At 42.3% G+C, this 15,942-nt stretch overlaps 1 protein-coding gene across 1 annotated transcript in view; it reads left to right on the top strand.

Annotated features, from left to right (window-relative positions):
* PLPPR1 (phospholipid phosphatase related 1) overlaps nt 1–15,942 on the top strand; it is a 119,801-nt gene that overhangs the window by 97,416 nt on the left and 6,443 nt on the right. Inside the window, exons 4-5 of the mRNA XM_058823785.1 lie at nt 2,789–2,921; nt 11,608–11,858. Of these exons, the coding sequence (XP_058679768.1) occupies nt 2,789–2,921; nt 11,608–11,858 (384 nt within the window). The remainder of the gene's footprint in view (nt 1–2,788; nt 2,922–11,607; nt 11,859–15,942) is intronic.

Here is a 15,942-nt window from a genome sequence, read left to right as displayed (position 1 = left end):
ACATTTCTACTGTCTAATTAAGCCGGTATGATACGGAAGTTCATTAACCTTGCATTGTTTTCCCAAATGGAAATAAAAGCGGTTAGCTTGCTGTTTTCTTTTTCAGCCCATATTTAGGTACAGAGTCTATATTTAGATGTCAGCTACAGAACTGATCTGCAGCCATTCCTGGAGTGCTGATTCTGTTTTGGCAGGAGCTGAGGCACTCAGCAGTGCTGGTGATTGATTCTGGGAGGCCAGCTGGACAACTTGGCTGGATGTGGACCCTGCTCCTGCAGCATCCTCAGGGTTTAAATCACGAGAATCAGTGGAGTTGCTTGATTTCAGAAATGCTTGGGAAAGAAAAAAAAGCAAAAAACAAACAAGTTCTTTGAGAGCTATTCAGACCACATTCAACTGCACACAGACAGATTAGCTTTCAGAATCAGGCGTCCAATTGCCCATTGAATTTTTCAGAAACAGCAAGGCTGACATTCTAGAGAGCCCATATTAAGCATATTAGAAAACAAATTTCAGCAACAAAATTCAGTGCCAGTGATGATATGACAAGAATGGTCCAGTTATGTTGAACCACTTTGTATCTCCACACAAACACAGCTTTATTGCCATATACCTAAACCAAAGGCAGTATTCATTTTTAAAAAATCAAATTTTGAAATGTTATGCTGTAGGAAATGTGGGATAATTCTGCTTAAATCAGTTGAATGGAACTGAACAGATTTACAGCCTGGCAAAATTTACTCCTAAATCTAAGTGGAACTAATCTATGCACATGGGAGTCGCTAGGCGCATGCCAGACAGCTAGATTTATAGAAACAAAGATGGGAACTGAAGCAGGAAAATACTCCATTAACCTCTGATGTAAAGGAACTTTATAGGTGGATGCATAGTTACAGGAGGACTGTTAGTATGTTTTATGCCTAAGTCTCTCCTGTTTGAAAAGTTTAGGATATTTTAAAGTCAAGCAGCCCCTGTGCTCACAGAGTGGAATTCCCTCAGGGTGTGAATCGTCCCTCGGTGTGTGTGTACAGCCCCGGGCAGAGAGCCAAAGCAGTAATTCAAACTTCTGAACATTGTAATAATTCAAATAATAAATGGGTTGAAACAGAGTGTCACTTTCAAACTGCTTTAGTGCAGATGGTCCTTTTCTTAATTCCCAGCCCCGTCGTTAGTGAGCTGAGCTTATTGAACTGCTTGCCAATTCTGTTAAGAGCAGATGGAGTGAAACGGGATAAAGGCAATATTTCAGTGCAGCTCCCATGCATCAGCTCCCCTCCAGATGCCATTATCAACATGCATTTTACAGCTCCACAGCTCCTGCCATCAGCGGGCAGAATTATAAAGAGGTTGAGCATACTTGGCTTGAATGTCAATAATCAATAAGGACACTCATCTGGCTTAATAAGGATAAATTGTTGCCCTTGAAACAGCACACCATTCCAGCAGTCAGAGTGAACTGAGGTGACTTCCTTGACATTTATTCTAACTCCAGGTGTCTGTGCTACCCTGTGTGTGTGTACACAAACACTTCTGTTATGTATTTCTCTGACTGTTCCCCAGCACTATGGATTCTCTTGTGTATGTCCTGCAATAATGTATTAAATTAATAATTTTGAAGTGCTTCCCCTTAAGAGCTCATTTCTTCCACATCAGGCAGCTTTTTTTTTTTTTATTGTAAGGACTTTAATTACAAACTCTGTCTTTCTAAAAGGGTCCCAGTTTCCCTTTCTAAAGCCTGCTGACAGAACATGATAGGTGATATTTTCAGAGGTTCCTGCTGTGTGTGGATCATCATTGCCTCTAAAGCCTGTGATTAAATTCTGTCCAGCTTTAGTGAGGGTAGATAGGCCTCAGTGTAACAGAACTAAATTAGTTCTAAGTGCTTAAGGAATGATCCTACTCCTATGGGAAGCAGCTATTACATTTACAGAAAGCATGAATGTTCAGATCATACAAAAATATGTAATACATAAGCACAGCTAACACCATGATCAGTGGTTCTGTGGAGACTTCATTTTTGATAACAGAACATTTAGTCAAATATTGCTCTTTCTCACAGTGTTTTAATAACAACAATCCTTGGTCGTTACCAACATTTCTGTTCTGTTATTGCCAACAGTCCTTGGACGGCTCCACGGCCATCCAGCTATCAGTGTTTGAGACATACACATTACCCTTTTATCTTGTGGGAATTGGGAGCTCCAAAAGGATCTCACTTTGACCCCTTGTTCTGAGGGTCACAAGAGAGTGGGCTGCAGTTATGGTAATCTTCCACCCTGGGCAAAACTCACATTGGTAGCTTTTTTTGAAAGTTCAACAACAAAAATATTATTTCACTTGGGTTGTTACTCAGACAAGAAAAATAAGTTTTCAAGGCTGTTAGTGGAAAAACAAATGCTCATTAGACAGCAGAGTTTCTGGGAACACACAGTGTCTCTGATATGCTCAACAGGGGCTTAGTCCAGGTGCAGCTCATCAAGGCTGAGGCTTAATGAGCATTTCTCAGCTTGGTGCAGCCAGAGGAGGGGAGCGATGCTGCACCACAGTCTTTGCCATGAGTGAAGTCAGCTTCTCTGGGCCTCCACACCACTGAGTGCAGGAATGGTCCCTCTCCAACATTCTGGGGAGCTGGGTGTGTGTCAGTCCTGCTGAGCCCCACAGTGCCAGTGCAGGGTCCCCAAAAACACTCAGCTGTGTGCCACTGTCTGTGGGCTGGGGCTAGACACCCATGTTTCTGTGTTTGCTCATGCAATTTTTGACCTTCTCTTTCTTTCCCTTTCCTTGGCAGATTTTTATTGGTGAGATATCCATGTATTTCATAAAGTCAACCCGAGAAACCCTCATTATTCAAGAGAAAACTATTTTGACTGGAGAGTGCTGTTACCTGAACCCACTGCTTCGAAGAATAATACGTTTTATAGGTAAGCATCCTGTGCACTGCAGGCTTGGACCCCGCTTGCACCAAACCAGGACGAAACACGCTGACAAAGTACATCACAAAATTAATTAAGCTGTGAAATCTTTGCAGGCATCTTCCACCTTAGAGGGATAGTCCCCTCAGGATTTCCAAGGTAACTTTCAAAATTTGCCATATCATGCTGGCTGGAGCTGGTTTAGATCATGTTCTGCTGAGCTTAAAGCTTTTTTTGAGACCCTTGAAGAAAGGTTTTTCCAATCAAATCCTTATATTAATAAATCCATCATTGCTAGTTTATGCAAGCTACCCATTTTAGTTACAAATTTGTCCTCACCAGCTCATCTATTTGGCATTTTTCTTTTCAGCTCTAATTTTAACATCCATAGCTCTGCCACATAATGTTCAGCTGAGCACAGCATAAAAAGCCCAGAGCTCACTTCAAAATAATAATATTATTTTCATTGTATCTGCCTTTTCTTAGAGCTTTCATTGAGTTAATTGCTGAGAAATTAAGTTCTGTCAATAAACCATTAGGAAGTTGCTTTTTATGGTGCTTGCAAACCGCTTTACCTTCTTCACAGTGTTGATGAGTCCCAAGTTCATGCGTGGGATGGGATGTCTGGCTGATGGCATGGGCCAGTGGCTCCTCAGAATGCTCCCCACTGGCCAAGAGGGGCTTTGCCATCACAGCACTGCCCTCCTTGTGCACTCCCAGAAGTGAAGCACCCTCCTCACACACTGCGTCTCACGGAGAACTGAGCCCACATTCATGATCTGACTTAGAACAAGCAGTGGGGGGAAAAAAGCTGAAAGTATCTGGGGCGCTTCTTCCCTGTCACTGCTTAATTTCTGAGCTTTACCTGGAATGAAAATGTCTTCTGTGGCTGTGGCAGGTGTTGTGTTGCTTCTGTGGAGCACATCTCTGGCTGCAAGCAGGGATACTTCCTCAGAGCACGGAGCCGAAGGTGCTCTCAAATTTGTCATCAGCAAATGCGTGCTGCAAAGGAGGAGGAACCATGGTTTTCCTTCTCCTTCAGCTCTCTCTGTGCCTCCTGCTTTAGGCATGGAAGGCAGGGAGTGAAATGTGCCCTCTGCCACCAGAGAGGGGGAAGCAAACCACCTGTGTTTTGTTACTTGGGCCTGGTCTGTGTAATACTGGGGGGAACAGAAAGACACAGAAACCCAGATAAGAGTAAAACACCCTTGAACTCCACATAACCTCCGGGATATATTGATATGGCAGCAGACTGCCATTAAGAGAGAAGCAGGGTACCAGTGTCCACTGGGCCACTTAGGGCTTTTTGACTGTTCCAGCACATTTGGCATGTTGCAAAGTCCCAGTCAAGCACTCTTGCCTGCGGGGTCAGCACTAGAAGTCCTTAGCTCATGGAGGCTGAGTTCTTGCTCAGTGTGTTTTCTCACAGTTGGCTTTATTCTTAAACATGCTGTTGGTTCTCTTCTGGTGGAAAAGAAGGGGGTAGCAATGATACAGTGGACTCCCAGAGAGTAGTGGGACACAAACCATGCTAGGGAAATGATTCTTGGCTTTGCCAGCTGTGTTTTTGTTTTTCTGAGAAAAATGAAGCTAATATTATTAGAAAAGGCTAGAAGTCTTTGCCTTGTCTTAAACTACACTGTGTGGTTGTTTTCTTCTGAAACTTCTTCCCTGCCTCTGTAGTGAAATGTGAGAAGTAGAATTTGTTGGATGAAATAACTTATGAAAGGAACTGAAGATAGCTGCATGTTTTTTCATTTTTCATTTCACCTGTGTTTTGAAAACAGGGCATGGACTGAGCAGCTGTTCCCTGTGCCTGGATGATCCAGGGAAGTTAGCTCCATACTTAGCTCACTCCAAAATGAAGCTTCCCAAGTGCTTGGCTGTGCAAAGACAACTAGGTTGCTTGTACATGGATTTCTCTGTGTGTGCCTTCTCTTGATAAACTTTAGGGCCAAAAGTTACAGAGCTGATTAACTGAGTTCTCTTACAAGCAAGTTATCTTCCCTAGCAAGCAGTCTGTCTGGTTTGTTGCAAAAACAGGTTTTCTGCCAATTTAGTTTTGGTACCAAGAGGTTTGAGCTAGTCTTAATGAGTACCTGCAAAAAGCAGTTACTTAACCCCTTGGAAAATTGCCTTGTAAGGCATTACAGTTTATATTATTCCAAAGAATGGGAAATATCCTGCAATGTGTCTAGGTTCTCATGTGTCAGGAAAAATGAACACTACTGTCTGACCCTGGAAGGCACATCATGGAGAACTTTGAGAGTTGCCAGTCCCAAATTTTAGGAGTGCAAAGAGGCTTTTTCTCCACCCCCCCAACTCTGTAATTGAAGTTGCTGGGAATTTTAAGACAATTGTAAGAATTGTAGTCTAAATGTGCTTTCCACAAAACAGGCAGAAAGCTGTACATACTTCACTGAATGTTCATTTATATTTTGCAAGAAAAGAGACACAAAAAGGGAAACTTTAAGCTATCTTTTGGTCCTGTGAAATACAAGAACTCTTGTAATGTAATCTCTGTTGGATCTTCTGGTTGCTAGATTTGAGCTTTTCTGCTCTTTCTTTTCCTTCATGTACACAGAATTAAGGACTTTTTGCACTTTGAAAGCAGAGCAAAACAAAAAACTGACAGCTTTTCTGGAATGCTAACAAAGCCCCTTGTTTCTTCTGTGTTTTTTTTCCCCTATCTTGTTTACTGTGCTCTCTGTTGATTCTCTCCTTGTTTTCCTCAAGGTCTCAGCACATGTCTGTTTCTAAGAGCCTCCCCTCCTGAGTTTAGTTGAGACTCTGAATGTTGAGCTTTGTATTAAATCTCTCCCTGATACTTTGTCTATACGAAGCAGAGCCACAATTTCTTCTTGCTTCCTGGCCCAGACACGAATCCTTCATGGTGATTGACATTTGCTTTTGTGGCAAAAGACTGCCTCTCACCTTGCTGCAGTGTATATCAATTCCTGTATCACAGCCTAGATTGGTGAAACCTGCTATGTTCCCTGTATTTAGAAAAACACTTACTTATCGGTGAAAAAAAGCTGGCTTGGCTTGGAAACTTCAGACTTTGATGTATGCTTCAATTTTCTCCATCTTCCTCTTTATCTTTTACAGCTGCTTTTTTTTTTAAGATTTTCAGGTCAAACTAGTGATGTGGAATTGCTTCAGAACAGTTTCTATAATATATTGCTTTACTTTAGGCACATCCTCTCTCCTCCCTTCTCTCCCCACCCTTCCCAGCAGTTCTGTCATCAATTTTTGATGCCAAAACTTGCTGTTTATGTGCTGAACCTTTGAGAAACTAATTGCTAAGGGTGGCTGTTTCCTGGGCTTCTTCCTCTTCTCCCTGTCTCCCAACTTGAGCATACACAGCCTTTTGTATATTTATTCATTCTGTCTTGTAATTTCACATTCAGCACTTTGTTAACATTGCCTTGTTAACAGACGCCTTGCATTTGCGTCTGTGTTCTACTTAATCCTTTGTATTGCAAATAGAGGTTATAAAATATTTTAGAGAATGGTTTCAGTCAAGGTTTCAGTCTTTTTATGTGCAGCTGCTATCATACCCCCAGGATCAGGGACTCAGACCTCCCTGACCCAGTCTGACGGGGTGAGTATGGTGTGTATTGTGTTGCATTTCATTATATTAGGTTTCTAATCCATGTGATAAAGTTGTCTACCTGCAAAGCCCTGATAACATGCAAGTAGCCCCTTTCTAGCTGAGCTATCTAGAAATTCAGCATGCTTCATCAGCTTGTTACCAGTGGCTTTGACTTCGGATGCGCATAATTTGCCGCTAACAAATGGCGCAGATCAGCTTCTGTCAACAACTTAATCTAAAGCAAGGTGACACTTCACAGTGGGCAGCTAAATAATTAAATTAGGGCTTTATTTCAGCAAATTTAGATTTTAGTTTGGCAAATAAAGGTTTACAAGGTTTATACACACATTGAGTTTATTGTTACAGGGCAGAAATGCCCCAGAGCTCTGATGTCAATTCCCTGAGCAGCTGCTCGAGACAGCTTACCTGACCTTGTCCTTCTGTCTGCCTTGCCTCTGAAGTTCACTGTGAAATAGTGCATGTTCTGTTATTAACTGGCTGCCTTTCCATGGGCCTCGAGCTGAATTTGGGGGTGTTGCCCCAAACCTAAACTGCTTGAACAACTGTAGGTGTTATCAGTGAAGAATTTCCACAAAGAAGAGCAGGTCACTGTGCTGGGGACACATCAGCCCTCAGAGTTCTCTTTGATGCCAGGCACTGAGCTGGCAGCTGCCTCCATGAAAACTGGTGGTTGTGAAAGCAATGAGGAAGGAAGATACCCTGTACGTCTGTCAGGAGGAGTCTTGAGCCTCCAGAGGATTTTTGCAATGGGAGCTGAATTTCTTCTGGCATGGTCAGACTCTGGAGGTTTTAGACCCTAGAGTAGTGGGTTTTGTAGGGTTTTCAGTGGAAGACCATAGCCAGTTCTAGAACAAGGTTATGAGTGCTCAGAAGCTTGATGTTGAGCCTGTTCCTGATGCCATGGCAACAGGACCATAAAGTCCCCTGCAATCCCCATCCCTCCTGATGTAAAATGGATTAATGATACAGGCCTCTTTTTACACACCCTTTAAGATTAAATGAAGGGTGGTTTAGCAGAGTCTGAGTCACAGGACTATAAATGTATGGCTTTATTGGATGCACAGGATTCTTACAGCAAAACATTCAAAAATGGGCTGAGGATCAGCACTCCCATAGAGCCCTGAGTCCTTCCAGGGACACTCTCCAATGAAACTCTAATCTTCCTTAGAAAACAGAGGGGTGGGAAAGGGGTTAGGTGAGTATGAGTGTGCACATGAAATATTAACACTTTATGAGCAAGTTAGGTTAGGAGCGACAAATTCAGATAATTGGGACAGAGAGGAGTGCCTAAATAAATATCCTTGGTAGAAAACATGATGATATGTTACTGAGGAGCTCAGCTTCTGATGTCTCATGAATCCTTCAGAGCATTGTTTCTTTTGTCACTTTATTTAAGGGTTTCATGATTTTTCCTTAATAAAGCCTTCTACTTCCTGATTCTTACTTCCACCCACTGGCTTCTCACTTGTCTCTTCCCAATGTTATTTCAGCTGCTCTTCTTCAAGTCCCAAGGGGGATTTTGTTGATTTTTGTTGTGGTGATTTTGTCCCTTTTTTTCAAATCAGCAGCATTTTAAATGCCTTTAATGGTGAGAGTTTCCACAGAGACAACAAGCAGCTGCAGTGACTGATGTTACATAGAACCAGGGAGGAAGAAGAGAGCTTGAACATGAATTGCAGGGGGGACAGAGGGTTCTACTGAGCCTACAGTGAGTGAGAAGAGCTGGATTCTTCTTCAGGGCAGATGTCTCTGTTAGAAAAAGCCACAGAGCTGGAGGTGGCAACACTGATGAACTGCCACAGAAGGAGCTTAATAGGAGATGGAGCATGAGAATAGGATGTGGGTCAGAGCCCAGACACCAGGGGTTCATTTAGGACTTTCTGACAGTTATTTAGAGGGATGTGTAAGTGGAGAAATTAAAAATGAAGCATTCAAAATCGAAGCTGCTAAATACTTAGACTTTTCTGCCAAGGCAAGTGTTAGTTCAGGTGAGATGACACAAGAAAGTCATCCTTCACCTCATCCATCCTTAGCATTTTTTAACAGGACTTTCCTTGTTTGTTCTTTTTCTTTTTTGGCTTGAACATTTAATTTGTCTAAGGTCTTTCGCAGTGGAGGTAAAGAAATGTTAAAATCTGATTTCTGTTTTCTTGGACTCTGGAGCAGCTGAGAGAGTAGCAGGGAGTATAGCCTGCCCTCTTATATCTGGTCTAAGCTGGTATCTCTCACAGTTACTTTCTGCTTATTGTTTTGTCTTCTAGGCACCTCCTTCTGCTCCTGAGACACAAGCTGAGAGTAGTCAGTACAATGAGAAGTCAGGAGGCCTTTCCAGACATAGCTTCTACTTCTTCTTTAAGGCCTCTTTTTGCAGCCAGACTATGTGACAGGAGTGGCTGAGGGGAAAGATTGGCTTCGTGTAATTGCAATTAACTTTCATCCTTTCTGCTAGTGAGCAGCTGTAGGTCTGCCTCCCATGTGGCTTGCACTGTTCCCATCCTTTCTCAGCATGTGCCAAATTCTGCACTACAGTTCAGCCCCAGGTTTTCTGGCCCACAGTGAGCACACTAAAAAAAAAGCACTTTGCTGCTGAGCAGGATGGCACCACCTCCCATTACACCTGGGTGCCAGAGTCTGGAATTGACTGTCTTTTCCCATTCTTTCTCTCTGACATTATATCAGGGACGTGAGCTGTTTGACCCTGAAGAGCTGGGGCTGTTTGCCCTTCCCATGAAGCCTTTCAGAGCAATTTTTCTGCCCCTAAAAAGCTGGCAATCACATCCCTGCATTTTGGTCAGTTAGTTTAGCTGCTGTAGGTCATTGAACAAATCCATTGAACAGATGGATTCCTGAGGTGCAAAAACCATCAGGGGACTGTCCAGCTCTGCCCAGGCACGCTGGCATTACAGCCTTTAAATCAATTACAGCCAACCCTTGCTCCAAGAGAGCTGAGGTGCAATCAGCCTGCGAGGGTCACGTCCCTGCCAGCCAGACCCATTGCTGCACAGGGCTGTGATTTACACAGAGCTCAGCTTGGCAGAGCTGCGAGAGAGGAGCTGCACCACCGCCAGAACGTGACAAAGGTTTCAGCCATGGCTTGCTCTGCCCTTCACCAGATCACTGCAGGCCTCTGCAGTTTGGGCAGCCACTTTCTGTGCCACCAAATATTAAGAAAATGCAAGTGTTGAAACTTCTTTTCTTAATGGAGAGAAGTACCTTTGTATATATGCACTTCCTAGAGATTGAAATAGTTTTATGTAGCTCGTGACTTTTTCCTGAAATGTCTTGGTTTTTGGCATGTAAGTACATGATAAAGAGCATGAACCAGACTGCCTGACACTTAAATTTCCTCTAATTATTGCAAAGGCTGGGTAATAATCCTTGCTGTACTCCCTGTAATTTGCACAGCGCATCAGAAAGTTGCTATTTAAAGCAAGCTGTACCAAAAAAAAATTAAACTTTTGACAGAGTGCTGTATATAAAACAAGATTCTTCTCTGTCATAACTTCAGCTGTTTCACCAGGGCTAAATTATACCCTTCTGCCTCTTTCCTTTGAACTTGCTTGTGCACTGACTAATGTAAGTGAGAAGTTCCTGATGGCTGTGGAAAACCATGGACTTGAAATATCACCAGAGGGATAAAGGAAATAAAGGAGCAGTCTCTGTTCTTCCTTTCAAGCACACTTAGCAAGATAAATGGGAGGGAAACTGTCACATCATTGAAAAGGCGGGGGCCAGTTCTGCAGTCCGAAGCCAGAAGAAAGGCAGCCTCCTTCTTTGGCCACCACCAGCTTTTTAAATCCATGATCACATACCAGTTCATTAATAATAAATAAAAACAAACATACATGAAGAATGGTAATACATTCAGGCTCCAGAATCATCCTCCTGTGTGCTGCTCCTCACTGCCCTTGGGCAAGGATGGTCAGGAGGAGCAGCTCTGCAGTCCTGCAGCCCCTCCAGGCTGTTTCCCAGGGGAAGGGCTCTTCCCATCAGTGCCCCAGCAAGGGATCTGTGCCACAGTGACACCAAACCATCTCTTTAACTGACTGGCACAGGCAAACCCCACTCAACACTTGTACAACAAGTCCATTTTAGTCACAGTTTAATTGTCTGTTACTGTAGGTACATGCTGCATTATTTTGAGTCCCTCATGTTTTTTGTGTCTCAGACTAGAGCAGCCTTTTAACCTGTTTTTTTTAACTCAGTATAGATAAGCAGTGAAGATGTTACAATCATGGTGTGCCAGCTTTTAAGATTTTATCACAGCTTTCCTAAGATGATTTCCCTTGAGCTCCAACTCTTGGTCATATTTAAATACATAACAATCTCGGATAATTTATAATTTAATGACTTTTGCTTATAGAGCTACAGAAGGGAGAAAGAAAAACTGCATGACCCTCAATATCCCTACATCAAAACTCAGTATTTGTTCTATGTTTTTAGAATATAGAACAACCTTTAATCAACCTTAGTGATGAGAAGGGGAAGAGGAGAGCTGATTTAATCTTTCAGAACATTGGGGTTTGGTAATTTTGCAAACCTGCTCTTCTGTACCTTTGGTATGTAGGCATTACATGCATCTGAAAGATCCTCATATGTTCATAGCAGCTGTAGCAGGTATTGATAACACTCAAGGGGAGTCAGTGAAGGATGTGACAACTGCAGTATTGATCAAGAGATGCTTCACAACCCTGGAAAAGTTCCTGCATTCAAGTGAATGCTTCATCTCACAGGTTATGTGCTCCTGGTGACATGAGCTGAATTGCAGCTGTCTTCCAGAGCAAAGAAAGTATTGGGTTGCTTCCAAAAGTACATGCCAAATATTGCTAGGTCAGGATTGTAAATTTTCACCATAAGGGTGGCAAATAGTCAAAATCCAAAAGGTACGTAATCCTAGGTAGTTACATTAGATAAGAGAAATATTGTGTCTCAGCACAACACTGCTCTTTCAGGTGCAGAGATCCCACTTTTTTGTCACAGATTTGTTATAAGTACATGTCACTATGTCTCTTCCTCTCAGCTGTAGCGACATTGTCTGAACCTGTTTGAATAACCACTATTTCTGACCTTTCCTCACAGGCGTGTTTGCATTTGGACTTTTTGCCACTGACATCTTTGTAAATGCCGGCCAGGTGGTGACTGGGAACTTGGCTCCCTACTTCCTGACCGTCTGCAAACCCAACTACACCGGCAGCGACTGCCGGGCCCACCACCAGTTCATCAACAACGGCAACATCTGCACGGGGGATGTGGAGGTGATTGAGAAGGCCAGGAGATCCTTTCCATCCAAACATGCTGCTCTGAGCATCTACTCAGCTTTATACGCCACGGTGGGTGACAGTGGTGACTGCCGGCTCGCGTGAGAGGTTTCTGTGTTTTCTAGATGGGGCATTTTCCTTGCAATGGATTTTTTGAGAAAAAGAGGGTTGTTTTGGTGGCAGCTTTTTTCTTTATCAGTAGGGGAAGATCCCCTTCTCTCTCCATTTTACCAATCCTTGTATAAGTAAATGAAGTGCTCATTGATTTTTGAGGCACTGCACGTGGAGGCATGAGGTCCTAAACTTGCCTTTGCTGCTGACCTTCTAATTCAATTTTGTCTTCTCCCTGCCCCTGTCTCATGAGCATTAAAATGAAGCTGATCCTTAAACAGCTTCTGGGTTGATACATTTGTTCACATGCCATGCATTGTTGAACATTTAAAATTTAAATTGTGCCCTTTCAATAGAGGTCTGAACTTAGGCAGAATTTTGCTTCCCTTGTTTAGGACCTGAACTCACATTGCAATGAGGGTTCTAATAAAAGTCAGAATTTTGTTGTTATCACAGAGAAATGCACCCCAGCTGACACACTGACAAGGTGACACTGCCATGCAGACAGGAAGGAAATTATGAAGCCTGATGAAACAGATCCACTGCTCCTTTGAGTTCTCTGGCTAAAGTTTCTGTGATTTTTAAAAACTGATCCAAGAATCTTACTAACAAAACAGAAAACCTTGCTGGTTTTGCCATAAAGATCCAAAGATTTAACCTGGTTCCAATCTCAAAATGCATTGACCTAGATCTTTTCTCTCCCTATAGCTTGACTCAGAGTTGTGTCAGAATCTGTCTGCTGGTTATAAGTATGCAAGAAAAGCCTTAAAATTATTAAAGACAGGGTATTTACTGAGTATTTTGCCCAGTGCTCTTGGTAGCAGATAAATGAAGCACCACATTATTACTTCTAAAATTAAGAGTCCACCCACTGCTGTTTCAATATCCATCTGTTGGCACTGCATGTTGTGTGAATAACGATGGAGAAATAAACTGTAACTCCTTTGATCAGGATTTGTTGGGAAATATTTGGAAAGCATGTAATATTTTGAGCACATTACTTCTGAACAACGTGCAACGCTGTGTGAAATAAAGCCCACGGTATACTCAGCATGGTTCTGGCAGCTGTTTGCACCATGATAAACTCTCACGTGGAAGTTCCAGGGTTCCAGGCTTAGTCCTGGTTCTGTCCTAAGCTAATTACATCCTTTCATGGACTTTCCCTGCCCAGCCTCCTTTGTTTCCTAACAGAGCAAATTTCCTACAACAGGCTGACTTCTACAGCTGAAGGGTAACTCTGTTTTTCTTCCTGAGCCTAAGCCCCAAGTAGTTTAGTATTTCTGAGATCTAGTTTTCCAGGAGTTTCTGCTATGGGCCAGCACTTCTCACATTGGAAGATGTCAGATGGAGCCAGGACATGGAACTCTTTCTGAGCCATAAGATCATGAAAGTTTGTTGTTAAAGCATTTCAGCCCACAGTCCAATTTCAGCCCAGTTCTCTGCCTGAAGTCACCTTTTAGAACTAGAAATGAAAAGACAAGAAATTTTCTTGTCTTTTCTTTGTCTGTCAGCTGGGAATAACATGAGCATTACACAAGAAATTCATTGTTCGTATCCAGCTTTGTTTAATAACTATGCTGTGCATAGATTTTTGAGAAGTCTCTTGCTGATTCTAATATGCATAATAATATGGCCTACTGAACATAAAACACAGGTTATTTGCTTAGTAATAATCGTGTTTTGCATAAAGCTGAAGAATTGAACCATGGAGCAAGAAAAATAGAACAGGTACAACATAAGGAGGCTGGAGAATGGTTCTCATTTTATAAAATGTCTTACGAGATCTGGAAGTCTTCTCCCTTCACTGAACCTCAAATATCCTGTGCAGGTGTCTCACTTGTTCACTACTCTGCTACTGAAAACACTCCCACTGCTGTTGGCTTTGTGGGGTTTTGGTGTTTGTTTTTGGCTTTTTATAATCTGGGGTTTATATTTAATCAAGTAGATTTTTCTTTGTCACTTTCTAAAGAAGCTGAGGAAAACCCAAAGCATCACTTCTGTGATCTCTGCAGGTGGAAATTAATCTTGTCTGCCTAAAGTAGGGGAAAGAGAAAAGGACTGGCAGCCCTGGATTCCATACTTATAAAAAAATAAGAATATAATCTAAAGAAGTTTTATCAGTATCCCAGAAGAGATGGCAGTCACTGTACCTAGTGCAAGCTTCTATGCACTCACATGAATTAAAGTTTCTTTTCTGATTAAAAAGAAATGGCTAGAAAAAGAGATCACCATTCCTGGTTCCAGCATGAATCCAGCTGATAGGATGCCAATCCTGGTTTCAGCATCAATCCACCTGCCCAGCCCATGAGATGTCCAGGGTCCTGGGGGCACTGCCTGGACTTGGGGGGATGCCTCCTTATGGGTAGGTTTCCTCACCCCAAATATGTGTTTCTCACTTTCTCTGTTAATTAATCATCATGTGTAGTCCCTTCTTCCAGTCTTTCTGGAAAAGGGTGGAGGGCTTCAGGGGTCTTGGGTAGTTTTAATCCCACCCTGTAGTCCATGTCCATTTCCTGTGCTGTGTTGTGTTTGTTTGTCACAGAAAAATGCCCTATCTCTGGCCCCTCTTCTCCAGCCAAAACTTGATATTTCTCATGGCCATGTTAATAACAGCAATCCTTGGTTATTCCAAAACAATTCTTGTCTGTTATTTCCAACAGACCTTGGCTGGCTTCATGGCCATCCACTTATCTGTGTTTGAGACATACACATTACCCTCTTATCTTCTGGGAGTCAAGAGCAGAAAAAGATCTCACTTTGGGCCCTTGTTTAGATGACCCCAGGAGAGTGGGAATTTTCCATCACAGCCACAATTTCAGTCAGTAACTTCCTTTGAAGGTTTGCTGAAGAAAAACATGATAACAGCCACTTGGGTTGCTATTCAGACAAGAAAAATAAGTTGCCAAGGCTGTTCTTTAAAAAACAGGTGCTTGTCAGACACCTGTTAGATCTTGGGAACACACAGTGTCTCTGATACTCTCAACATGGGCTTAGTCCAGGTGCAGTTTGTCAAGGCCAAGGCTTAATGAGCATTTCTCAGCTCGTAGTGCAGCCACCACAATCCACCCCATGACTAAAGTCAGCTTCTCTGGGTGTCTGCTCCCAGACATGAATCCTCCAAGTTTTGGAAATGCTGAATAGCAGAGGACACTACATCAAATGCTTGCTGCAAGCCTGATCATTTCAAGGCCTTGGCACCATGAGCAGCTGCACTGAGCATTGTTGTCAAAGGCTCTGCTTCTCTTTTACTGCAGGAATCTCTATGGCAAAAGAAAATATTGGCCACAAAAACTTCTAGGACATAGACTTTTGTAATTCTGGTATGAAATTTTGAATTCTCAAAGGAAAATACACTGTCAAAAATCTCCTCACTTTCTACTGAAGGGACAAGACAGATTTCTTCCACTCTGCCTTTCTCATTAAAGACAATGTGCTCTAAATACATGCATATATTTGCATATACATATAAAAATGTATATATCTATTTTAAACTTGCAGGCAAAAAACTCTCCTTATCTATGATTTTGTCTCTCTGAAAAAGATGGGAGAGGAATCACATGGAATAAATGCTGCTGTCACACACTGCATATTGCTAAATACATTGCTTGACTCTACTGACAAGATCACAGCAAAAAAAGCTGAACTGACAAAATTTATAGTTAAATTGTATAGTTTATTTTTTAATATGTTCTGGACATGATTTTATATTAATGTCTTTCCTCCTCTCTGGTTTCAACATTTAGAGTTTTGTAAATAAATTTACTCTATGGATGGCATTATGGGACATTTTCAAAAGCATTTGCTATATGTAGGAAACCAAATGTAAGTGGCTTTGACTGAGATTTTGGTCTCTTGCACAGAGCTCTGAAACCATGCTCTAAATGTGGGTAACCACTGTGGGAATACTAAAAAATATCTTGGCTTTTGGGCCTGGACACTAAAGATCAAGCTGCAGTGCTTGGGAAGTGGGATCAGAGGGGAGAAGCTCTCCCATTTATTTCTGATCATAGCATGTGACTTAGGGATGAACCGGAGCCCACCTTCT

Source organism: Ammospiza caudacuta, chromosome Z, assembly GCF_027887145.1.
Source record: "Ammospiza caudacuta isolate bAmmCau1 chromosome Z, bAmmCau1.pri, whole genome shotgun sequence".
Lineage (NCBI taxonomy): Eukaryota > Metazoa > Chordata > Aves > Passeriformes > Passerellidae > Ammospiza > Ammospiza caudacuta.
Note: the sequence above shows the minus strand (reverse complement) of the source record. Positions and strands in the feature narration are given on the sequence as shown.